This window comes from Citrus sinensis, chromosome 5 (genome assembly GCF_022201045.2).
Source record: "Citrus sinensis cultivar Valencia sweet orange chromosome 5, DVS_A1.0, whole genome shotgun sequence".
Classification (NCBI taxonomy): Eukaryota; Viridiplantae; Streptophyta; class Magnoliopsida; order Sapindales; family Rutaceae; genus Citrus; species Citrus sinensis.
In genome coordinates this window covers 6708278-6735338 of record NC_068560.1, presented here as the reverse complement: position 1 = coordinate 6735338, position 27061 = coordinate 6708278, and the positions used below count along the sequence as shown (strand labels likewise).

At 33.3% G+C, this 27061-nt stretch overlaps 2 protein-coding genes and 1 non-coding gene across 6 annotated transcripts; all 3 read left to right on the top strand.

Moving 5' to 3' along the window:
- The first annotated feature begins 12982 nt into the window (after positions 1 to 12982).
- On the top strand, positions 12983 to 17011 carry LOC127902641 (disease resistance protein RPP13-like). 4 transcript variants are annotated; one of them, XM_052442345.1, is made up of 2 exons: positions 12983 to 15487; positions 16644 to 17011. In XM_052442345.1, the coding sequence occupies exon 1, from the start codon at positions 12983 to 12985 to the stop codon at positions 14618 to 14620; it is 1638 nt and encodes a 545-aa protein (XP_052298305.1). In that variant the 3' UTR covers positions 14621 to 15487; positions 16644 to 17011. The 4 variants fall into 4 exon arrangements, with proteins under 4 accessions (XP_052298305.1, XP_052298304.1, XP_052298302.1 ...); XM_052442344.1 differs by having other exon boundaries at positions 16638 to 17011; XM_052442342.1 differs by having other exon boundaries at positions 15797 to 17011.
- On the top strand, positions 14719 to 15474 carry LOC127902205 (probable disease resistance protein At1g58602). The gene has a single exon (XM_052441027.1). It carries the CDS (start codon positions 14719 to 14721, stop codon positions 15472 to 15474), a length of 756 nt encoding a protein of 251 aa, XP_052296987.1.
- Positions 17012 to 25950: 8939 nt separating the features above from the next.
- LOC127902910 (small nucleolar RNA Z247) lies at positions 25951 to 26087 on the top strand. Its single transcript, XR_008055547.1, has one exon. It is a non-coding gene; the product is annotated as a small nucleolar RNA Z247 (small nucleolar RNA).
- The last annotated feature ends 974 nt before the right edge of the window (positions 26088 to 27061 follow it).

Genomic DNA, 27061 nt, shown 5'->3' with positions numbered 1-27061 from the left:
ATTAAAAAATTAAAATACGAGACACAGAACGGAATGTGTTTTAAAATGGAATTCTTTTTAACATATATACATGTGAAACAAAAACGGTGCGTTTAACGTTCGTGACCAATGCTCCTCCCTAATGTTTATACCCCCAGTTCGCGAGCACTCTCTCCATTTAACACTCTTACCCAAACACCAATCACTCTCTCAAGGCCAAACCCTAAAAAATCAATCATGCACTCAATCAGTCGAGAAAACAGTGTCGTTTTATCACCGTTCAACTATGTTGCTGCCATGCCGGTAATATTGTTTGAACACCCTTGCCCATTGCTGCCGCGTTCGATGTATTGTTGAGGAAACATAGTCCGTTGCCGCCGCGTCAAAGTTCTTGCAATGAATAGTCGGGATTTACTCGCCTTTGGCTCATCACTCTGTCGCAGTTCTCACTCTCTCCTAGTTTGGTCAGTTTCGTTTTGCCTCCCAGTTCTCTATTTCTTTCACTTTATCTCGAATTCCCCCAATTAAAACCTCAACATTTCCCGATTCGCGACCACCAGCCGATTCCTCACTTGATCTAGATTCGGTTTTTGAGGTATTTAATTTCTAATATACCTGGTTAATTTGTTAATTCAAATTTGATGGTATTATTATTTTCTGATTTTACGCTTTTTTTCTGAATTTTCACTCTTTCCATTGTTGCTTATGTTATTAATTCTGTTAAGATGCATACTATTATACATATATAGAATTTGTAAAGTATTGAAAACCTGTTGTTTAATTGTTAGCTCACCACAGCTATAGTAGCCACCTAAGAAGAAAAGAAACCTCGCTGGGATTCCACATCTTGGTGCTAGCACTATGGAGGCACAAGTATATATGCTTTATCAATAAATACATATCAATAAGGTTTGGCCATTGAAATATCAGAAGCTATTGTTGGGGCCCTGAAATGGGAGCTAGCTGCTACTGCTGTAAATGCACCCATGGTTTCTGCTGAGGTATCATTTAATCTACATCTCTATTCTCTCTATTCTTGTTTATATCAACATGTGACAAGTAGACATATAAAATATAATTAATAGCTTCTAATTCCTGCATGGCTTAAGACCTTCGTGGAAACCTCAGTTCAGTTGTCCCCATGCTTCCAGTGATGAAATTGAGGCTAGAAGTAATTAATTGGTGGATTTTGGACTCTTCATTGTATTCTATGACTACATGAGACATTGCTCTATTCATGTGTAATTACAACTTCATACTTTTATTATTTTTCTTATTATTGTTGGTTTTATCAGAACTTGCTCTATTTGTTACACTTGCAGAGACGTTGGCAGACTGGTTGCAGGTGGAAGTGGTGTGAAACCAGTGGAAGTTTAATTCTTTTTTAATTACTTTTAATGGTTTTTTAATTCAACCATTCTATCGAATTAAAAGTCATGGCATGCAACAAATACTATAGTTTTTTAATTGTGATCTTGGTTCAAATAACTGAAGTTTGATTTATCTTTTTTCCAAAATAGATTAATCATTGTTTCAAATAACCGAAGTTTGATAGTTGTATTTCAAACCATATCAGAATGTCATTACATATCATGTAGTTTCTTGAAAAATGTAAGCCACTGTCAGAAGTTTAAGCCTATTTAATGCATCATTCCTCAATGATAGTTAAATGGTATTGTTCCTTTAATTTGAATTTTCATTTTTACCTATTTTATCTTAACAGGAATAGCATTTGGAGTTACCACACTTGTGGCACGACCAACCGCCCTTGTATTCTCGAGGTTAATGGGAAACTTAAGTTGCAAGTTGAATTTGAATGGTGATTACTAAATGTCATTTTGTTGATGTAGTTCTTTTTTACTCTACATTTGTTCTAATGCGTTTGAGATTTTGTACGAGGATTAATATATTATTAATATTATAAATTTTTTGGATTGATAGTATTTTATTTTTTGTTCGTTTTTTATCAATTGTAGAATTTAAATTTTACAATGTAGAGAATTACAGAAAATTAAAATTTTTGATAATTTTTTGTAAATACAAAATTATGATAGAAAAAACCTATCACGAAACATGTCACAATTCAATTAAATTTTTGTACCAAAACTAAATTCATCTCTGTAATATCCATTGCTGATTTTGTTTTTTTATTAGTTGCTTGTGTTAAATTATTTTCAATGTTTAGTGAATTTGGTCTTGCTTGTGCAGGAATTGATCACTTTGGGAGATTTTGAGATTTATTGCTAATGCTATCATGGAGAGATTGAAGAACTGGATTTGGTTGAGAGTTTTTTGTAATATTTTGATCAATTACCACTGAGAAAAAGAGACTACTATAAGAATTACTATTTTGCGTTATTAAATTCTTGTACATTTCACAATTGTTAAGAATATTGTATTCACAATTACAAGAGGATGTTAATGGAATCTTTTATATCAATATATTATTAGTTTTATTAATTTGTATAAAACGTGTGTGTGTATTCTTAAAGCGAAATGTTATTTGCAACTTTTGTCTGCATGTTGTTGAAAATATACAAGCAAAATAGGGTTTCAGCCACATTTATTGAATGTAGCTAAATAAATTTTAACAACAAGCAAAAAACTTTTAACAACGCGCAGAGAATGTTGTTGAAAATATTCAACTTAAGACAACATCAACATTAACAGCATGCGCGCGAGCGTTGTTGAATGCCTTCAACAACGTAAATTACACGTTGTTAAATCTCTTTTTTCTTGTAGTGAGGCTTTGAGACTTAATCCTTATACTTGCCTCAGAAAAGAATTTTGTATGGAATCCGTTGCTCGCTTCAACTCCGTCGAGTAGGCATAGGCAAATTTTGATTTTTGTCTCATCTTAAAAAGGCTTTAAGACTTAAAGCCTTTTACTTGCCTAAAAAAAATTTCAACAAAACAAGAACTGAAAGGATTTCGCAACCATTTTATTTATAGCTAATGAATTACAAAAACAAAAATGCTTAAGGAAAGCTGGATTGCTTGACATTGGCGACCAACTTATTACCAATTTTTTTTACTAAAAGTACTTCTTCAAATGTTCTATATTATTCCAGGATCTTTTGAGTAATTAACCATCCGCATAGGCCAACTTATATGCCTTTGGTCTAACTACTAGCAAAACTTTGTACGGCCCTGCCTTTGGTCGAACCTCTATTATTTTGGTTAACTCTAACCAATCTCCATCTCTAAACAATCGGTGTGTTTGGGAATGAGGTGTTGTAGCTTTTAAGCTGCAGCTGCTGTGGATTAAAAGGTACAACTGTGGAGTAGAAGTTAAAAAAATAAGCTACCAAAGCTCAGCTACTAAAGTGTTTGGTAACACTTTAGTAGCTGAGCTTTGGCAACTCATCTACCTCACCACACTCCCAAACGGGCTAATATTCATACATTCTAGTTGTAATAGCGGGTAATTTTCTACTAATAGGTAATTAACCTTGATGATGCACACTCTCTTTTTTCAGCAAGTAAATCTAAGTTCAAATACATTTGCTCGTTGTTTTCCTCCTCATCAAAGTACTTCATTCGATGTGTGATCATCACATTTTTTGTTGGAATAACTGCCTCATCACTAAAATTTAAGGCGAACGGTATTTCACCCATAGTGATCTTGTGAGCGATCTTGTAAGCCTATAATATATTAGAAAGCGCGTCGACCCACGCACCTTTCTTTTCTCCCAGTGGCATCTTTAAGAGCTTCTCAGTGTTTTGTTCACTGCCTTGACTTGCCTATTTGCTTCTGGATGTGCAGACGAGCAGAATCTCGATTCAATCTTCAACTTTTCACAAAACTCCCTAAAATTGCTATTATTCAAATGCTTTCGATTATCTGTTATAAGTGCATCAGATATTCCATATTTGCATTCAAAATTCTTCCAAATAAAGTTGGTTGTCTTTTTCTCTGTGATCTTATTAAGAGGCAAGCACTACAAGAAAAATGGTCTTTACTGACTTTAGAATAGTGTCAGAAATTACTTTCACTGACACTTGTTAATTGTGTCAGTAATATGTTAGGTAGAAAAATAGTGACACTTGTAAGTGGTGTCAGTGATTACTATTACTACAGTATCACCGATAGTATGACACCATAGTGTTAGTAGTTATTGATATTTTATTAGTGTCTATGATTACTGTTACCATGATATCACTAGTTAATTTATTTTTAAAAAAATAAAAAATTGAATTGGATCATTGCCTATTGATTTATTGGTAAAATTAAAAGGCACCACAAAATAACAAAAAGAAATTGATTTATATCACAAAATCTTTCATTTCACATTTAAATATTATCAGTATATATTACAAATTCAACTTCAATAACCAAAATATGAGATATCATACTCTCATAACTAAATAATCCAAATTCAATACATAAAAATTTCTACCATTCAATCAAATGCCTACTACTTGTGGCTAAATTTAATAAATCTAGAAGCTAAATTGAGAATGATGACGGCCTTTCACTATTTGAATATGAGTAGTATAATTGCGTTATCACACCAGCAGCTTCTCCATTCAATAGACTGTATGGGTTAGGATACAAGTGAAGTTGAGGAATAAACACTTTAAACACATTGATCAAATCTGCATATGAATACATGGAAAAGAAAAGAAAAATTAGCTGCCAATATCCAACCATTAGAGAAACAACAATTAACAGAAATAAAATTATTTTGTTCGAAAGAAAAAATACTCATAAGCTATTTATAAATAAACTCAATTATTCTCTTTTGGTAAAGGTTATATATATAGCAAACTATAGCAGACAAGAAGTTTACAATGTAATATCTACTTTCAGCACAAGCATGTTACTCTATCTACATATACCAAATGATTTTTGTGCATGGTTAAAAGCTATGACAAATGCTCTATTATAAATAAATCGCCACTCATTTCCTCAATTTATTCATTCTAAAAGCTTATTTAACAAGGCAAAAAATAAGTCCTCAAACTGCAATTTCCTTAAACTGGGCATAAAATAACTATGAATCTCCATATTTATATTAGGCATAATAAAGTTTGGACATAAAATATTTCAATAATTTGAGAGTTCATTCCAAAATTATTACTACTAAAAAAAAAAATATTTGCAAACTTAGTTAAGCCTTTAAAAAGTGAGTATGAGATTTATTATATTACTTAAATCTATTCATGTGAACCATTTAAAGAATATCACCCTAAATTGTAATTAAGTATTCATTAATTTTTCCTAATTATAAAACTTTAAGAAGATAAAAAAGAGTAGAATAAAAATATAATCATTATATATTTCCACTCACAAGTAATGTTGCTTTCACTTGATTGACATCATAACCCAAAATCCCTTTAAACATTTTTCCTAAACCTAGAAAGGGAAAAAAAACAAACTTTAAAATATAATTGTTATATATTAAGACATGCATATATAACATAACCATTTACTAGAATATTCATGGAATAATCCATAGACCATAGTTCTTAAAATTAATATGCTACACTAAGTATATATTTGATACAGTAAATTAATTTTCAAACTATTACTCGTATGCTCATCATCCAAAATCATTTCTTGGAAGCCTTAAAAGTCTTAAACTAGGATGTCAAACTCAAACCACCACAAAACAAGAATGTCAAACTCAAATCAATCGCAAACCATAGAAATAAATAATCGGGCTAATATTTAAGTTAAATTACTTCAATTAAAAAGAATAGCTAACAAGCTCCTAGCTTTCTAGAACCACCCGGTTGGTCCTAAAACCATTCATTTTTGGGCTCCAACATTCAAATAGGGCATCAACATAGCAAACATTGCAGACTTTTCAAACTACAGTATGAAAAACTGGAACCTTTTTAGTGTCAATTTTGCAATGGCTAGGACGGGCTTGTATCAACTATCACGCAAAATCAAGCAAGATTACTTCTTCGAGAGCATCGAGATAGAGGCAGCTGCAGTGCAAGAATGATGATGCAAATTTCCTAAAGCCTTAACTAGTATCATTTTTCCTTTTTCTTTTTGCTATTGTCAAAAACTGAATGCATTTCAAAAATGTTATCTTCATTTGTTGTTGGATTGGTTGGTGCGAGTTGTCTAACAGCGTCAAATTGATTGTAATTAAAATTAAAATGAATATGATTACCTTAAATAAAAAAGAAAAAAAGGAAAAGACTAACCTTTAAGAATAGTCTCAAATATAATGAAAAAAGATTTATGCCTTTGGTACTTTCTTCTCCCATTGCAATTCACAGTGTTGACACATTTTTTTTTTCCTGAAAAGTACTGCAAGTTAGTAGATTTATCACTAATCAGATTTAATAGAAAACATTGACAGCTTGAATTTAAGATTTTCTTTAATTCAATTTGGAATGTTATGAAACTTACAAAACATAATTAGACATGTCAATGCACCACAAATAAAATTTCCAAGTCATTTGGACAACTCAACATTCGCTTCTCACATGATAAAACTATATAAGTTAAAATTGCATATGAAATTGTAAAAGTAGCAGCAGGTATTTGAATATTTATTAAATTTAAAATACTAAATATATCAAAATGATACTTTCCAGATTTTAAGTGGACATATAAGCCAACACCATATTAAAATTTGAGACTATTCCGATATCATTAGGCTGGTGTTTGATTGGATCAAAGATTAATGAACAGTTCTGTCAAAAGAAGTTACTGCAGAGGCAGCACAGTTTGAAAAATCATTAAAAATAAATTACAAGTTCAATTAAAATAAAATTTTCCAGATTCGAAGTATGCAAATAGAAGTATAGTTTATCCGAATTTTAGCCTTATTCTAACTCTGTTAGACTATACGTTTGCAATATCAAACATGATACATATGTAATTTCTAATAAAATTGGACAACAACCAACCATATTGAGAAATCCATTCAAAATCAAATATAAACCCAATTCATTCCAAAATTTCCAGAACTAAAATGTTCTCATTTAAACTTAGTTTAATCAAACTTTCAAATGATTTTAAAGTCATTTAGTCAAGTTCGGAAACAACCAAGTTCACAATAACAGTATATCAATCCTCAAATTTTCAGCATAATTTCATAAACTATTAATTAATCTTTCACCTCAAAATCAAGTGTCGGCAACTTGAATATCATCAATCCCTATGTTTAAAGTAAAATTAGACATAAAAACAAACAATAACCTTACTTTTCACAATAACCAGTAACTAATGAGCTTTGAGCAATTGATATGGCGGTTTCACAATAAGTTTTGGGTTGTTAGCTGGAAAGAGGGGAGAGAGAGAGTGATGGGCTTATAGGTCGTGAGGGAGAACTGAGATTCTTACTTAAGAAAATTTTAGGTTTTGGGTTTTCATACTCACCATTAAACGAAATATATAATACATACTAAACCCATGATTGTCGATTGCCATTGTTCTTTTAATTAACAAATTGTATTCAACCTAAATCCATACACTACTAGAAAAATGGTCTTTACTGACTTTAAAATAGTGTCAGAAATTACTTTCATTGACACTTGTTAATTGTGTCAGTAATCTGGGAGTCAGAAAAATAGTGACACTTGTAATTGGTGTTAGTGATTACTATTACTATAGTATTACCAGATTTATGACACTATGGTATTAGTAATTACTGATAATGATCACTTGTTAAAAGTTACTTTCACCATAGTATCACAAAAGATTATGACACTATAGTGATAGTATTTACTAACAATTATTACACGTCAATAGTTTGTTTCACTTAATAAACTGAATTCCACCTATAATTGCGTTTTATTTATTTTATTAAACAATGAATTAGATTATAAGCAACAAAAACCCTAGATGGCTAGATTTCCAAACAAGTGCAAACTCTCATTTGCACTCAATAAACATCAATCAATTAACAGATAAATACTTAAACAATGAGATTAGAGAATGAGACAAAGAGTTACCACAACACTGATTCGGACTTTCAAACCTTAGCTTTGCCCAAATTCTTCACAGCACTTTCTGGGTTCTTTTCAGGGATATTTTAGCTTAAGGATGGCGGCTTTCAAGGTGTTGACGGAGGCGGCTTTCAAGGTAGATCATTTTTAGAGAGAGAAACAGAGCGAGGGAGAGGGATGGAGAGAGAAGGAAGAAAGCTTCGGCGGCCGTGAGATAGATTTTTAACTTAACAAAAATTTTTAGGTTTTAGGTTTCACACAGACCATACATGAAAAATTTTTAGGTTTTAAGTTTTAATATTTATTTATTTATTAATTTATAAGTTCAAAAATGTAATTTGTGGCCGAGTGGTATAGCGGTTAAAATCAAAAGGTTATGGCTTAGGGGTCTTCGGTTCGATTATTACTAGATACAAAATTAAAATTTTATTTTTTTAACTACTAATATTTTAGTGTCACGAATCTGTGATATTTAATTTACTGACATCATAGTATTAGCAATTTGTAATACTTATCTGTTAAACATGGAAAATGCCCCAAATACATGTAATTACTGATACTTTATAATAAAGTATCAGAAGACAAGTGTCACAAAAGACCATTTTCTAGTAGTGAATACCTCATTTCTTAAAGTAGCCGATTGCTATAATAGTGTGAGTAATTGCTTCTTTACCTTTTGATAATGGCTCGGTTAGATCAATCCCCCACTATGCAAATGCCATGATAAGGACATTATGGTGAGCTTCTCTGTTGGTTATGTTAGATAGTATGTGAAATCCTGATAGTTTTTGCAATGCTTGGTCTTCTCTTGTGCATCCCAGCGCATTATCGGCTAGAAATATCCTTCCTTAAGGCCTTGAATGCTAAAGACCTCCCCCCAGTGACTCTCGTAGATCCCTTCACAAATCTCCCTCAGTGCATAATATGCTTTATCATTACCTAAACGTTAGAGGAAATGCAATGTATGTCCTTGTCTGTACAACACCCCATCAATTAATGTGTATTGGTTGTTTAGCATTTGAGCCTTCTTACTTGTGTTTTATCTATCGGTAATGTTCCATCTCAAATGTATGAGATTATTGGATCCATCCATGAGCTATGCTCGTCTATCCTCATCACATATGTTTCCTACTTAACGCTTGGGAAGGTTTTGACTTCCACCAAAATTGACTCAGGCACTCTTGCATCTGACATGGGAACCATTCTAGCAAGGATAACTACTTGGTAGCTTTCTGCTCTTGAAATCAAAGGGCCGGCATTGCTAGCATAAACCATCCAATAGTCAAGTTAGTTACCTAGGAAATATAAATTTAGAGAGAGAAATCAGTGTTCTCCTTTTAAGTTCTTTTTTCCCTTACTTTTTAGTGAAAATAGAGGGCTTTTATAGGCGAAATTGATTTGACTTTAGTCCTACTTACTTTGATGACAAGTGTCATTGTTCTTGTGACATCTAGCGACATTTTTCTGTTCACGCCCGTGTTAATTGACATATGGATATGCAAGCTTGTTTACAAATTAATGGAAGAAGATTTTAACCTTAGGATGTTTTTACTAAGACTCTGGGATGATAGAAACTTTGAACCTAGGTAGTTTGTCTTAAGACAGGAGCCTAGGATATCAGAGTCTTTTGGGCTTTAAAGCCTTGCCACCTAGGAGGACTACCCTAGGTAGTTTGTCTTAGGATAGGAGCCTATGATCTCGATACTTTTTGGGTTTTAAGGCCTTGCCACCTTGGAGGATATTTAAGGGGGTTTGCCTTAAGATAGGATCTTAGAACCTGGATACCTTTTAGGCTTTGAAGTCTTGCCACCTAGGTGGTTTGTCTTAGGATAGGATCTCAGGACCTGGGTACTTTTGGGCTTTGAAGTCTTGTCATTGAGGAGGATTATTCTAAATGGTCTATGCACCACTTCTTAGGCTTTGACAGGGCCTATTATATTTTTGATCCATCAATTGCAATCAACTTGTTTGTAGTGTAGATGTGGGATGGAAATTTATACTAGTAGCAGGGGTTGTAGATACCAGAAGGTTTAAAGGAATCTCTTTTGAAAAGCAACGAAAATGAATAAAGTGGGAAAATCAAGATAAGCTAATAGTTTTGTGTTTTTGCATCACTCTTACATTCTTTGATATTTGCTTTTAACAGCTCAAATATTCAGGATTTTAATTACCAATTATTATTTGACGTCAAAAATACCGTTTTTTTTCCCTTTAATGGCTCTGTTTTGTAACATAACATGCCTTTTAGGTCTATAATCTATCAAATATCTTAATTAAGCACATAAAGTTACTAATATAAAATGTATTTCTAATTTCAAAAGACATCTAGGACTTTATTAATTGCTTTACTTCTAAATTAATTAGCCAAAGGAAGTTTGGCTTTCAACAGAGCATTTTATAAAGAAAATGGATCACCTTTAAGTCTTTAACTTTTATTCTCTCTCCCTCATACTATACTATACTAAAGAACGTTGTTTACTTATACTAAAGTAAAAGCATGGAAAAGGAATTAGAAGCTGATTTATATGTTATTTTGTCTTGGAATAGGAGTAAATTATTCTAAATTATAATTTTACTCTTAGTTAAAGAATTGTACTTTTTAATTATAAAGTGAATACAAAAATATATTTATAAAATAAACTGCTTGTTCTATTATTAATTTTAATTACATAGATTAATAATAATATTTTAAATTATATAAATCACAAATTTTTTATTAATTTTTATTTTAATTATGTAAGTTAAAAATTATTAATAAGAGCAACACATGAAAGATTATTATTAACAATATAGTACAAATTAATATTTTCTTGGAATAAACTATTTTATTATTAATTATTAACATTAAATAAATATAATGCTATTAAACTAATAATAGTAATATTATTAATTCTCCATGAATATAATAATATTATTTAAAAATAATTTTAATACATTAAATAAATTATTATTTTTAACAAAATATAATAATATCGTATTTAATAAGTTTAATATTAATCTTTTTAATAATATTATAATAATATTAGTTAAATAAATATAATATTGTTGTTTTTAAGTAATTGTGACATTATTAGTTTAATAAATATAATTATATTATATTTAATAAAAGAAGAATAAAAAAAGAAGAGGTGAGAGTAGATTCCCACTCCCACCTCCTCCATGGGAGTGGGAATCCCACTCCACACTCCAAAATTGAGTGGGACTCATGGAGTGAGACTCCCATTTTCCTCCTTAAATAAGCAATAAGTATTGGAGTAGAAGGAATCCACACCCCTTACTTTCACTCCAACAAGTAAACACAATATAAGAGAAGAACATCTAAGCAAGCCTATTTAAGTTGATAAGTTTTCTCCATTTATGTTTTAAGGTTGATTGCAAATTTAATTTCTATCTATTTATGCTTTTGTCATGCATGCATAAGTATATACGTCAAGAAATTGAATTCTATGATTTTCACAATATACTCTTAAAGACAAAAATCCATAGTTTTCTATCTTTAAAGATGGTAAAGTGAATTGTTCTTTTTTGACATTACACTAATTCTACTTAAGAGTTTAGTGGTAATCTTGAAATAAAGTTATTTTTATAAACAGAGAGAGGATCAACTTCTTTTATTATTAAAACACTTAAAGCAGTAAAATGAATATACGCTTAATAAAGAAATCACGTGGGACAATTAAAGGTATGTTTGGTATCATTTTTGGTTATCTGTTTTTCAATTTATGAAAATATAAAAGTGTAAAACTTATTTGGCAGATTCATTTTTGAATTAAAAAAAAAGTTGAACAGTTCTTATTTCTATTTTTTGTTCGTAAAGTAGAGAAAAATAAATTAGCGATCTCTATCTTTTTGTTTTTTGTTATTATGAATCCTGTAATGCAATAATTACCACTAAAGTTTGATAGATCCCACATGTTTGTTAGATAAATGGATTATTATTATATAATAAATTTTTGCAATAAAAAAGATGCCAATGCTATTCATGTTTAAAAAATAAATTGAGCGTAATTAATATAAATAATGTAACAATCAATAAATAAAATTTAAAATTCTCATAAATCATTTAAAGAAAAGATAAATTTCTTTAGAAACATGGTAAGTTCACATAGAGAAAAAGAATCCACTTGGTTTTCTTAAAAAAATTGGAGCAATACGGATGAGAATGATAAGATCACTATTGCTCAAATTGAATGGATCAAACATGGAATAGTCAATGACAATTGGGTCCACTTAATCGAAAAAGCAATTGTTTCAAGCTATCTCAAGCTCAAGGTTAAGGGGCTGCCAACACAAAAAGATTAAAATTCAAAATTAAAAGGAATCAACTGGTCCCAATAAAACGCAAAGGGTCCAGCATGGTACCCCATATTTTGTCCATGAATGAGTTGCTCATTAAATCTAACGCAAAACTTATTTCAACGACATGTATGTATTCTCTTTGGTTTTTAACATTGCCATCCCTATTGTTTTTCAAAAAAATAAAATAATCAAAAGTTTGACAAATAATTTTGGATAATTTTTAAATTTTATATTTTGATCAATTGATCTAATTTACTATTAAAATTAATGACAGTATAAGGCCAATAACTTGAAAAAAAAAATTTAGTACATAAAATCTTTTTTCATTTTTTGAAAATAATATAACATTAATTTAATCTGTAATAAATAATTTAAATATATAATAAAATATATTAATTTGTGAATAATATTAAACAATTTTTAGAAACAGTATAAAATCTATCTAATCAATAATAAATAATTTTAATATATAATTAAATTTTAATTATCAATAATGTTAAAAAATTTCATAATAATCAACTATGGTTTCGTATTCAAATATAAATAATAGAAATATACTCTTCCAGTCTCTTGGTGAAAAAATGAGCAATAATGTCATATTTGTGGAAATTAGCCACTTAGCCAGTCTCTTGGCACATCCCTTGCAAATACTACCATGGTTTTTAATTTTACACCACTAACCTCGTGTTTAATTTTACACCACCAACCACTTTGAGATAGAACCAATCCTTTGAACATTTCTTGAAGCAAATAACAATATCTCTGAGTACTACAGAGGGAAGGAGATATGGACGTCCACCTCCGACTATTTTGTGAGAAGTTGAAAGGCACGTTAACATTGCCTAATTCAACAAATTTAACCCCTCTTTTCCAGGACCTTCTTACGGAGTCTGAAATTATTACAACTGGGAACTATGAAGGCGACCTGTCTCTTCATCTGATTCAACTCTTTAGAGAACATTTCGATAAAGCCAGGATATCTTTGCCTTTTTGGCAACTCTTGGACTCAGAAGAAAATGTTAACAGACCAGACATTTTGGAAATTCTGGAGGACATCAATTACTTTGTCCAAGAATCCGAGGAAGCCATTGACGCCTTCTTCATCAACATCATGCAGCAGCAAAACAGTGAAAGCACTACTTGTAAGGCTCATCTTGTTGAACTCCACAGTAAAATCATTGACATTAGAAATCGGATGGAACAACTTCCACCCAGCGACAATGATTTCGATATCAGTGAACGAAGGGACAAACTCATTCACTTATTGATTGAGGGACAACCTCGGGTTGATGAGAGTGAATTTGAAAGGGGCAGAGAGGAGTTGTTTGATTTATTGATTGAGGGCCCTCCTCGGCTTTCAGTGGTTGCAATTCTCGACAGCAGTGGCTTCGAGATGACTGCTTTTGCTGCAGATGCTTTCAACAATAACCATGTCAAGTTTTATTTTGACTGCCATGCTTGGGTCAGGGTTTCTATAGCCTACGATTTTGGCAAGATATTGGATGACATAATCAACCCTGTGATGCCTCCATCTCGGGTTAGTGTAATTATCGGTGAAGATTATCAATTGAAGAAATCTATTCTTCAAGATTACCTAACAGCCAAGAAGTACTTTATTGTGCTTGATGACGTCTTCGATGACAGTGAGATATGGCATGATCTTGTAGAATTTCTTCCTGATAATCAGAATGGAAGCAGAGTACTGATAACGCTTCTTTGGTTCGAATTGCAAAAGGGAGAAAAGATCCAGCCTGATTCAGTTCTCGTTGGAGGACCAATGATTAGAATAAAGCATGAAGCCTGGCAATTTTTTATCCTACACTATGGAAATACGCCATTAGAAAATTATATTGGACAGAAAGCGATTCCGACAATTTTGAGTCAAATTCATTCTGTGTGGGAGCTGCCTTTTCACTTGAAAGTCTGCTGCATCTATTTGTGTGTCTTCCCTCCAAGCATTGAGATATCTACCAGGCAATTATGTCAGTTGTGGATAGCTGAAGGTTTGATACCGGGCAATTACAACAGTGAGAGAATGGTTGAAGAGTACTTGAAAGAATTAAGCAATAGCGGATTCATTCAAGTGGGTAAGATAAGAGCCGGCGGCACAATTAAAGCGTGTTACGTTCCAAGTTATGTATATGCTGCTTTACGCTGGGTGGCAGAAAAGATGGGATTTGTTAGACTGTACTCCAACTTGGAAGAGATATCACTGGGAACTGCTAAACGGTACCTCATTTTGGAAGATCTGATTGAGTTCTTTTCCTTAGAACATTCTGACATGTATCTTCAATCTTTTCTGTATCACAGTTCAAAAAGCGAACATCTTGCTCTGACAGATTGCGAGAATTTTTGGAAAAAGTTCAAACACCTTCGGGTATTGAACATGGGTTTTGCAGTTCTCGACAATATCCACCCGGATTAGAGAATTTATTCCATTTGAAGTATTTGAAATTGAATATCCCATCACTCAAATGTCTCCCTTCACTGCTATGCACCCTTTCAAACCTTCAGACACTAGAAATGCCATCTAGATACGTAGATCAAACACCAGAGGATATTTGGAAGATGCAAAAACTCATGCATCTAAACTTTGGTTCTATCACTCTGCCTGCACCTCCAGAAAATTATTCTAGCTCTTTGAAAAATCTCATTTTCATATCGACCTTAAACCCTAATAGTTTTACTCCAGATATTTTGGGCAGACTGCCGAATGTTCAAACTCTTCGAATATCTGGAGATTTGAGTTGCTATCATTCTGGGGTTTCCAAAAGCCTATGCGAACTCCATAAACTTAAATGCTTGAAGCTGGTGAATACCGAGATGGGGCAGCTCTCACGGATGGTCCTGTCTGAATACCAGTTTCCTCCAAGTCTAACCCAACTATGCTTATCAAATACTGAGCTAAAGGAGGACCCCATGCCGACACTAGAAAAGCTTCCACACCTTCAACTGCTGAAACTGAAGCAGAACTCGTATTTAGGAAGAAAGCTGGCCTGTGTTGGCTCTGGTGGCTTTCCGGAACTTAAGATTTTGCCCCTGAAGTCAATGTATTGGCTAGATGAGTGGACGATGGGGTCAGGAGCAATGCCAAAACTTGAAAGCTTAGCTGTCAACCCCTGTGCTTACTTGAGAAAACTTCCAGAGGAGCTATGGTGCATAAAGAGCTTGTGCAAATTGGACTTACATTGGCCTCAGACAGAGTTGAGACAACGGCTACGGACTTTTGAGGATATGGGGTGGCGTTATGACATCCAATTATATCCTTACGGAATCTGATGGATTGAATTGGGTGAGTTTTAATCATATCTGATGACTCATACTTTAGTTGCCTAATTTTATATGCCCTTTTTTTTCTAATTTCTCAGTAGATTTACAACTATTGTAAAACCTTCAAAGGGTCGTACAAATGCCAAACTAGTTGCGGTTGCTTCTAATGTCAAAATTATGTCTCAACATAGACTCGATTGGAGTAGCCAAACAAAGTGGGATTGCACATTGCAGCGGAGAAACAAAGAAAGAACATTCTACATCTATCTAATAATTAGAACTGTAAATGCTGATTTTCATTTATGATTCTTATTTCCCTTTACTTGTGTAGGCAAAATCGAAGAGGGAAACAGCACCTTCTAGACTTTCAATTTCAACTGTAATTCAACATTGATTCATGAGGCAGAGCATTTTTTTGTTTAGTAGATTTCAAGGATTTGCTACAACTGATGCCATGATAACAATATTGTCTACAAACTGGAATAGTTGTACTCCTTTCTCTATTTTTTGAATTTTCTGGTATGTGTGTATATATTTATATAGTTTGTGTTTTAGTTACTCTTTTATGCTTAGAAGTACTCCATTTAAGCCCTGGACCAGCAGTTGTGGTTTGGCTAGCTTTGGATTGGTATGCATTGCTAGTTGAATAAGTATCAATCTTCTAGAAAAACTGTCTCATGCGTGGACATTTCTTGCTTCATTTCACTTGCTGATTGCACCTTCAATTTCATTACAGAGGGTACAACTACAAATTGTGATACATAAATAATCTTATGATATTGTTTCTTATTAACTCATGCAAGTAGTGATGTTTTGAATCATATCAGAGAATCGTTTATATTTATTAAGACTCAATGTACATGCACTTTGTAGTATCGCCCAGAGATCTGCCAAGCATTAGCTTAGAAATCTACTTTATCCACATTCAGAGAAATTCGCCTCATCAAAAGCCTAGTAGCGAAATGGTTTTCTTTCCACAATGTAGACTGTTTAAATTTTGGTGGGGATGTAGAGTAGTAACCCAGTTGAATAATTTCCTATACAATTGTTATAGCAGTATTCTGGGTCATATGAGAACAAACATGTAGGGAAGTTCATTTAGAACAATTCCTGAGTAAAATTGTTATTCAAGCTATAGGCAGCTAACGCAAACTTAAATGACTTTCATGTAGAAGCAGTGGCAGCGTACCAGGAGGGGCTAAGTGTTGAGAATTCAGATTGTGAAGATGAGTCAACAGTTGACCCCAAGGCCATGTTGGCATGCCACCTGAGCAGCCATATCCAGCAGCCAGCTGATGAAGAAGCTGAGGTGTATTCAATGAGCTGGCAGAACTGTTACTCTGGGGAATATTTACACGTGAATACTGCAAGCTGGAGTTTCTAGAATGTTTCAATGATTGGCTAGTGCAGCTGTAATCTTTTGTTTGTATTCATTTCAGCTACCCCTTTAGCAAGCTACCATTTTCTCGTGTTAGTATAAATATGTGAAGGCCTTGTAAATCTATTTAATTCATGTTATCATAATATACAAAGGTTGTTTGTTTTCTGCTCTGCTGCTTGCATGTTTTAAGCAATTCATAAGAATTAAGTCTAAGTTCCAATAATTTGGAAAACTTTAGACAAGATAACAAGTACCAAATTTTTAAAGCTTCATTGAAATATTTTCATTCAATCAATTTATAACCATCTTCCACATGTTTTCATATTTTAAAATGTTGAATGACAATCTCGTTCCACAAAAAATATCATTTATAATGTATATAACTACGATTTCATTGTCTAATAGAACATCTTTGGCAGTTAGCGTCAAAAAATTAGGTAAATTATTGTTTCATTTTTAAGATATTTTCAACTCTAAACCCTTATCGCTTTTTTCAGAGAGGAAAAAGCCAAAAAAAGAGAGTAAATAACATTAAAAGAAGTATATAAAGTTAAAAAAGGTTAGAGTAGATGAGTAATATACAGATGTAAGGTTGCTTTCTCACATTTGGACTTAATTACAAGCGTAGCTCTTGAAATTTAAATAAATAATTATATATTAACTGCTAAATAGATAATAAGCATAGATCTTCACCTTTGGATTTAATTACAAAGATTTTTGGTCTGAGTGGTGAACTGGTAGTCTCACAATATGGTTAGAGTCCTCTTATAGGAACCCAGTCACTGTTTCTCTAATTGGATGGAGGTGAACATCTCAGTCACTAATATGAGTAGAGCAAATAATCCCCTGCATTAGTAGTACGAATACACGAAAAAAAAAAATCAGTCTTAATAGATTTGATTTAGATTTAAACTCACGAACTCTACATTTACTAGCCATTTAAATTATTCAATAAAAACGTAATGTTCGAAAATGTCGAATACGACAACATCAAGTTCTGGCATGCTGTTATCATTTTGTAAAACTATCTAAACATTTAATGTATGTGCATGGAGCTGGGTAACAGAGTTTAACTTTAATGGGCAATTTATGTTCTCAAATAAGAAAGATTTTGAGAGCTAATAGTATCATATATTCAACTGTGTGGATCAGCCATCGTTGGCTAAGCCACAGACCAGCGAATACTTGATTTTGCACCCTTTTGATCACTCCAAAAAATAAACATATATAAAAAGGAGAAAAAAGTGGCCACTTGAAATTCTTCAATAATTGGAGAAATACAGATAATTAAGATCAGTAACGCTCAAAATAAATGTTTCAAAGAAATAATAGACAAATGATAAGAACTGAAACCTAACTCATTTGGGTCCTCTTAATTAAAAGATCAATTGTTTCAATCAACTTGTTTGTGGATGTGGGGTTGGAGGTTGATAAATTGCTATCTCAAACTTAGGGTCAAGAAAATAGTAAGGGGCTGCCGACACAAAAGGAACCAAAAATGAAGACAAAGCCATCACTACCCCAACTAGAAGGTCCTACAATATAAGAAAAATTTGTCCAAAATTAATTTCCTCTACCAATTTGTGGTTTCAATCCCGAAAAGCTTATCAAAAACACTTCTTTGTCTCAGAAATTTTTCCAATCAAAATCAAGAAGTAAAAAACCCAAGCATAAAAACTTGCTTCTGCATCATAATTAATTAAAGAAATTACAATATTGCCGTTTCAATTTGAATTGGTTATTGTTTATTGTGATTGAGTGATGCTACATATCCCAACATTTAAATTTTTATTTAAGTCTGAACTAATTATTAATTCATAAATTCATCACCTAATTAATGAATTATACAACATTGGGAAATGACACATTGTATTGCTTCACTGGAATTGAATCAATAATGGCTCAGTGAATTCTTTAACACCAAGACTATATAGACCGCAAGGTAAAGAAATTTATACTAGCACATTTCAATAGAGAAACGAAGAAAGATCCCTCTATATTCTCAAATAAGAGCCAATACTATCATATATTCAACTGTGGATGCAGCCCTCGAGACCGTCGACCTGCAACTCCAAAGTATCGAGGGTGTTCTGGACAGCAAACATTGAAGTTTCGAGCGTGGCAACGCGAGGCTCCAAGGCGTCTATGGAAGCGGCCTTGGACTTGCCGCGGGACTTAGCTTGTGTGCGTCCCTCCTCGCGGCCACGAGTTGGCTCAAATGACTCCACACCAACTATGCCCTCTTGTGTTATTCTAGGAGGGTTGGCCATTGCTCGTGTGCGGGAGTTTTGTATAGTAAACCCGTGCGGCACTTAGTCGACTTTAACACACAAGTCGCTAAGTAAGCATTTACGAACTTCTCAACTAGGCAAGCAAGAATGCTTTGCGGAAATACTAGAGAGAATGGAGCAATATGGCCAAATATATTTTTATTACACACTAAAGAATAAATTACAAGAGAGCTTTTACAAGAGTAAAAGAGCTTGTGTCTGTGCTGGTGAGCTTGTGTGTGTGTGGTGTGGTGGTGAGCAAATGGGGGTGCTCCCCCTATTTATAGGTTTGGGTGCTAGGTTCTTGAAAGTTCCATGCAACTTGCATAAATATCTTAGGGACTTAAATGCACTGACCTAGAAAGTTCTATGATATTTACAATTGTAGAGAAGTCTAAAATTCGGGCTGGGCTTGGATGATCGCTAAGCACACCACAACTAGCAAGTTGTGTTGGCGGCCCATTGCTAAGCTTACCCCACCTTTAGTGCTAAGCGCACTCTATCTCTAGGCGGACTTTTGCTAAGCATACCCGTGCGGGCAGAATTAGCCTCTGTTGGTGGTAAATTTGAGCGGCTTGTGACAGTATTCAATCTAAAAGGCGTAACTTTTCTCTAAACATTAATCATTTTTTTTTTTAGAAAAGTGAGTAATAATAATATCGTCAGGAGTTTAGATAACGATATATGACATGATCAACTAAGTAAAAAAAGTATTATTGCTAAATGACTTCTTAAATAATTATATATTGAAAATATTTGTTACGTTATAACTTAACTTATTATGAGAATATCTTACTTATATAATAGATTGTAGAATGATTAGCGTTTCCAATTTATGATTCTTTATAATAATTATTATGTAATTTATCATTATTGTTAACATTAAGCATGAGTTTATTAACCGAGTTGGCAGATCACTCCTCATTTTCAACATTTTGCAAATAGATTTTAGAGATATGAGTTTTTTTTTTTATTTAGACAAGAGGATTTGTTAGTTGAAAACTTGGGTATTTTCTTTGATGAATAAATTATTGCTACTTCCGTTATTGTTTACAAATGAATTTGTTTTGGAGGAATATTGGAAGGGGAAACATCGTAACTGCAGCCAAGCTTTCCATTTCAAATGTAATTCAGCATTGACCCATTCAATAGTCAATATTTTTTGTTTCAGCTGTCTTTTTGGGGACAAACTTGAATAAGATCTTCCTTTTAAGTTTTTGTTCAGATTTGCTGGCTTTTGTAGCTTCAATTACTGTTGTGATGAGAACGAGGGTTTAATTTTGTTCATGCATGTATGGTTTGGCTGAATTTGGAGTACATATAGACAAAATTTGCCTCGAGAGGGTTGTGCATCAATGTGATTGTGATCAAGTGACACTTTTCTTTAATAGCCAATTCAGCACTTCAACTTTGTTCACTTATCCTTTATTTATTTTTCACCCACCATTGCTTCACAGAAATTGAATCAATAATGGCTCAGTGAATTCTTTAACACCAAGACTATATAGACCGTAAGCTAAAGAAATTTATACTAGCACATTGCAACAGAGAAACGAAGATAGATCCCTCTATATTCTCAAATAAGAGCCAATACTATCATATATTCAACTGTGGATGCAGCCACTGGAGTTACACCAATAATTGGAGTAGTTCAGCCATTGCTCAAAATAAATGGCTCAGAGAAAAAATAGCCAATAACAAGTAATGACCACAACTCAATGGATCTACTTCAAAAGGCAATTGATTAATTTCAATCAACTTGTTTGTAGTGTGGGTGTGGGATGGAGATTTATAAGAGTGCAGGGGCTGCAGACACCAGAAGGATTAACAGAATATCTTTTGAAAAGCATCGAGAATGAATAAAGTGGGAAAATCAAGATAAGCTAATAGTTTTGTGTTTCTGCATCTCTCTTACCTTCTCTGTTTTATTTGCTTTTAACAACTCAAATATTTAGGATCTTAGTTACCAATTGTTATTTGACGTCACAAATACTCTTTTTTTTTTTTGATCGCTCTGTTTTATAATTTAACGTGTCTCTTAGGTCTATAATCTATCAAATAATCATAATTTAAGCATATAAAATGTATTTCTAATTTCAGGCATGTAGGACTTTATTCTCTGTTTTACTTCTAAATTAATTAGCCATTTGGCTTTCAGCTGAGCACTTTAAAAAGAAAATGGGTCACCTTTAACTTTTATTCTCATCCTTAATGTTCATCACACTATAATTTAGAGAAAAAAAAAGGCTAAAGTAGTGACAGTTCACAGTTGTAATGCATCTTCACTTTAACAATTGTGAGGGAGTGAGGATTGTAAATTTACTTTCTATCTATTTATTCTTTTGGCATATGTGCATGAATATATATGTCAGGAAATTGAATTGTATGATTTTCACGATAACTCTTTAATACACAGATCCATATCTTTCTATTTTCAAAGATGGTAATTGAAAACTGTGTTACTCTCTCTTAACATTACACTAATTCTATGTAAGAGTTTAGTGGGAATCTCGAAATAAAATTACCTTTTATAAACAGTGAGAGGACTAACTTCTTTTAAAATTAAAATACTTAATGCAGTAAAATGTATAAATATATCTAATATGGGCTTAACCAACAAAGTGTTAGCTCCACTGGCAATGGAGTCCCCTTAAGTGACTTGATTGGGTTTGCTCTCCAGTTCGAGTCGTAGGAAAATCGCCTTTGTTAGGAGAACCTGTGCCTCCCGGTTTGAGCGGGGACTTCTAATCTAAGTTGTGGTACGGGCTTAAAGGTGTCTCCCACAGTTGGGGCCCTTCCCAAGATACCTCGTGGTTAAAAAACCAAAAAAAAAAAAATATCTAATATGGGCTTAATAAGAAATCATGTGGGACATTAAGAGTATGTTTGGTACTATTTTTTGGCAAACCGTTTTTTCGTTTTATGACAACGTAAATGCGTAAAACTTGTTTGGTGGGTGCATTTTTTGAATTACAAACAAAAAATACAAAATTGAATAGTTCTTGGTTTCCCCATTTTTCATAAAGTTAGAGAATTTTCTTATCATATTTCTCATTGGATTCCCGTAAAAGTGAAATAAATTTTCAAAAAAAAAAGACACCTACACCCCTAAAATTTGAAAAACTTATCATGCAAACCCTCAAATTTTCAAAAAGCAACACCAAGAACTTTTCTTTAACCATAGTACCTCTTGAATATAGTAATTAGAAAATTGACTTTAAAATGTTTAAAGAATACAAATATAATATAAATAATATAATCTATGTAGTAGACTAATAATATTAAAGTATTTTTAATAATTAAAATAATATGAAAAAGTTTAAATTATGATAGTTATTTTAATTTTATATTTTGTATTCTTTATAAAAAAAAATTTAAATAAACCTTTGGGTTAAAAAGATTTCAATATTGACAAAATATCTTTCTATTAATAATATTAAAATTATTTTATAATATTCAAAATAATTTAAATTTAAATTTATTTATTTTAATTTTATGTTCCAATTTAATATTAAAATTACTTTAATATAATAAAATATGTATAATAGATTGTAAAACATAATAGTCTTTTCTTACTTGTCAACAAATTTTTTTTTCCCTCGAAAACCAAAATAAAATTATGTCAATAACAATTCATTAACAGAACAACCCTCGCTTTCTGAAGTTTAAAACTTCTCTTTCCATGCCCAACAATTCTAAAATTTTTAATTAATCCGGTTACTGGGCTTGTGGCAGTAATAACATTGAAGGCAATTTTATATTAAAATCTGTTTAAAAAAAAAAATCTTTACATTAAGAAAAGAAAAAATTGATTTAAGCACCATCAAGCATGTTATGGTAGTAATTAATTAAGATAAAGGTTGGATACCCATTGGGATACCTGTTCTTTTCAAAAGCACGCGTCTTGGACTTTTCAACATTTGTGGAATTTAGCCACTTACACAGTTTCTCGGCATATTCCTTGCAAATTAATTTTAATTTTAATTTTACACCACTAACGACTCTGAGATAGAACCAATCCTTTCAACTTTTCTTGGAGCAAATAACAATACACCTGGGTGCTACAGACAGAAGGAGATATGCTTGACGTGAACCTCCGACTATTTTGTGAGAGGTTGAAAAGGGTGTTAGCAGGTGAAGAAGGCACGTTAACAGTGACTGATTCAACAAATTTAACTCCACTTCTTCAAAACCTTCTTGCGGAGTCCGAAATTATTGCTAGTACTCTGCTGGCAAACTATGAAGCTGACATGGCTCTGCTTTTGTTTCAACTCTTAAGAAAAAAAATCAATGAAGACGTTAAAAGGCCGGATATTTTGAAAATTCTAGAGGACGTTAATCAGTTTGTCCATGAATCTGAGGAAGTCATTGACACATTCTTCATCAACATCATGCAGCAGCAAAACAGTGAAGAAGAAAGTGAAAGCAGTACTAATATGGCTCTTCTTGTTGGACTCCACAGTAAAATAATTGATATTAGAAATAGGATGCAACAGCTTCCACCCGGCGACAATGGCTTTGATATCAATGAACAAAGGGACGAACTCATTCACCTATCCAGTGAGGGACAACCTCGGCTTGATATCAGTGAATTTGAAAGGGCCCGCGAGGAGTGGTTTGATCTTTTGATTGAGGGACCAATTGGGCTTTCAGTGGTTGCAATTCTCGACAGCAGTGGCTTCGATAAGACTGCTTTCGCTGCAGATACTTACAATAATAACCATGTCAAGTTCTATTTTGACTGTCTTGCTTGGGTCCGGGCTCCTCTATCTACGATTCTGGCAAGATATTGGATGACATAATCAGGTCTTTGATGCCTCCATCTCGGGTTACTGTAATTATCGGTGAAGATTATAAATTGAAGAAATCTATTCTTCGAGATTTCCTAACAAACAAGAAGTACTTTATTGCGCTTGATGATGTCTGCCATAACATTGAGATATGGGATGATCTTGAAGAAGTTCTTCCTGACAATCAGAATGGAAGCAGAGTACTGATAACGGTCATCAATCCATCTCTCCTTACCTCGTTCGAATTGCTAAACGGAGAGAAGATTCGGTGTGATTATGTGCTTGTTGAAGGACCGCTGATTAGAATAAAACATAGTGCCTGGCAGTTTTTTGTCCTACACTATGGAAGTGCGGCATTAGGAAATTATATGGATGAAAAAATGGTTTTGGCGGTTTTGAGTCGAACTTGTTCTGTGTTCGAGTTACCTCTTCACTTGAAAGTCTGCTGCATATATTTGTGTGTCTTCCGTCCAGGCATTGAGATATCTAGCAGGCAATTATGTCAGCTGTGGATAGCTGAAGGTTTTATTCCATACAATAGTGAGGAAACTGCCGAACTTTACTTAAAAGAACTAATCCATCGTGGCTTCATTCAAGTGAGTAAGAGAAGAGCCGGCGGCACAATTAAAGCGTGTTATGTTTCAAGTTATGTATATTCTGCAAGATGGGATTTGTCTGGACGCCTGGCATGAAAGAGGAACCACTGGCAAATGTTAAACGGTGCTTCATTTTGCATGGAGGGCAAATGCTCCATTCTTTAGAACATTCTGACATTTATCTCCAATCTTTTCTGAATCACAGTTCAGAAAGCGATCATCTCGCTCTGATAGATTGCGAGAATTTTTGTAAAAAGTTCAAATACCTTCGGGTACTGAGCTTGGGTTCTGCAGTTGTCGACCAATTTCCAACCGGAATAGAAAATTTATTCCTTTTGACGTATTTGCAATTGAATATCCCTTCGCTCCAATGCCTTCCTTCACTGTTACGCACCCTTTTAAACCTTCAAACACTAGAAATGCCATCAAGCCACATAGATCAGTCACCAGAGGATATTTGGATGATGCAAAAACTCATGCATCTAAACTTCGGTTGCATCACTCTGCCCGCACCTCCCAAAAATTATTCCTGCTCTCTAAAAAATCTCATTTTCATATCAGCCTTGCACCCTAGTAGTTGTACTCTGTTAAGGAAGCACACATCAGTAGCATAGACTGTAAAGCAGAGGATAGCAGCAGCTCCAGCTTACAATTAAAGGTTGATGACATGGCATGCCAGCTGGCACCTGGTGGTTATGTAGTTACTTGTTCACGTGATAATTAGTTGAAGTTGTTATAGCTAGCTAGAATTAGTTTTGTAATTAGTTAACTAATTGAGCTGAGCATCAGCTGTGTATATAAGCAATCTGTGTATAGTTTCTTAGTTAAGTTTTTTTATAAATAAAATCGTAAGAGCTAAAAGCTTTCAATTCTAAATTTTCTCAGCTTCCAAACATCCTTATTCTGATTTCTTACTTGGTATCAGAGCCACAATGGCAACTGTGAATCTTGCCTCTTCCTTAAATCAAGTTCATAACTCTGCTGCTCATTCAACAACCGTCAATTTCACTTTCAACACTCCTGTTAAGCTTGATCAATCAAACTATTTGATCTGGAGATCTCAAGTTCTTGCTTCAATTCGAGGAAATAGACTTGAGAAATTTATCGATGAATCAATTACTCCACCTCCTTCTCATATTGCTCAGAGATATGATGATGATCTTAGATCTGTGGAGAATCCAGAATTTGCAACCTGGAGAGCACAAGATCAGATACTTCTCGGTTGGCTTCTTTCATCCATGAGTGAAGGTATCATTAGTCTAGTGTTCAACCTTGAGACTTCATTGGAGGTATGGAAAGCTGTTGAAACTCAATTTGGATCTCAGTCAAAGTCTAGACTATTGCATTTGAGATATTTGATGAATTCCACTAGAAAGGATGATCTTAAAATGACTGAATATTTCATTAAAATGAAATCTATTGCTGATAACATGGCTGCAGCAGGAAGTGCATTAAGCAATGATGATTTGATTTTACATGTACTCTCTGGTCTAGGTCCTGATTATAATTCTGTTGCTACTTATATTACTGGACAAGTAGGAACTGGAAAAATGAATGTTAATGAGGCTTATGCTATGCTGTTAACTCAAGAGGCTAGAATTGATCAACAAACTCATATGCTTGCTAACATGGATGTTAAACACAATTTAGAAGCTAATTTTGCACAAAATAGAGGACCTAGAAGAGGAAACTTCTCAGGAGGAAAAGGTTTTGGTAATCTTGGATATAATTCAGGCTATAGTAATGCTGCTGAAAATTCTGGAAATAGTGGTTACAGAGGAAATTATGGATCATCTGGTTTTCCTGTTGGAAGTGTTGGAAATAATGGTTACAGGGGAAATTATGGAGGAGGAGGAGGAGGAAACTGGAATAACAATAATGCTGTCAATAATGGTAAAACACCTGGAAATCCAAAATCCCAGTGGAATCCTTCTAAGCCTACCTGTCAAGTTTGTCTCAAAATAGGTCATACAGCCAATGTATGCTGGAAGCTGGAAGAATTTATTGCCTCTGGAGCTTATAGACCACCTCCAAATAGGAATCCGAAATCAGCATATATGGCAAATATGGAAGGATCATCTGATGCAAATTGGTACCTTGACAGTGGTGCCACTCATCATCTCACAAATGACATGAACAATATGCAAATTTTTGAGTCATTTACAGGTACATCTAAACTCATTATTGGTAATGGTACTGGCTTGAATATTACACATATTGGAAAAGCTGTTCTGAGATTGCACAACTGCACTGATTCCACTGTGATTAAACTAAACAATATACTTTTAGTTCCACAAATAACCAAGAACCTCATAAGCATTTCTCAGCTAACCAAAGACAACAATATTTCAGTTGAGTTTACTGATAAATCTTGTTTTGTGAAGGACAAGGTGAAGAATTTGATCATACTGCAGGGCAAGGCTGAAAAAGGCTTGTACAGATTGCTATTAGTGTCCTCAAATAAAAACTCTGCTCAGTCTTCCTTTCAGAGTCATGTTGCAAATATCAAGTCTTCTTTTCAGTCAGTTGTTCCTCTTTCAATGCTCTCAGCTGTCAATC

Coding starts and splice junctions, on each gene's coding strand:
- LOC127902641 (XM_052442345.1), top strand. CDS start 12,983: ATGGACGTCCACCTCCGACTATTTTGTGAGAAGTTGAAAGGCACGTTA.
- LOC127902205 (XM_052441027.1), top strand. CDS start 14,719: ATGCCATCTAGATACGTAGATCAAACACCAGAGGATATTTGGAAGATG.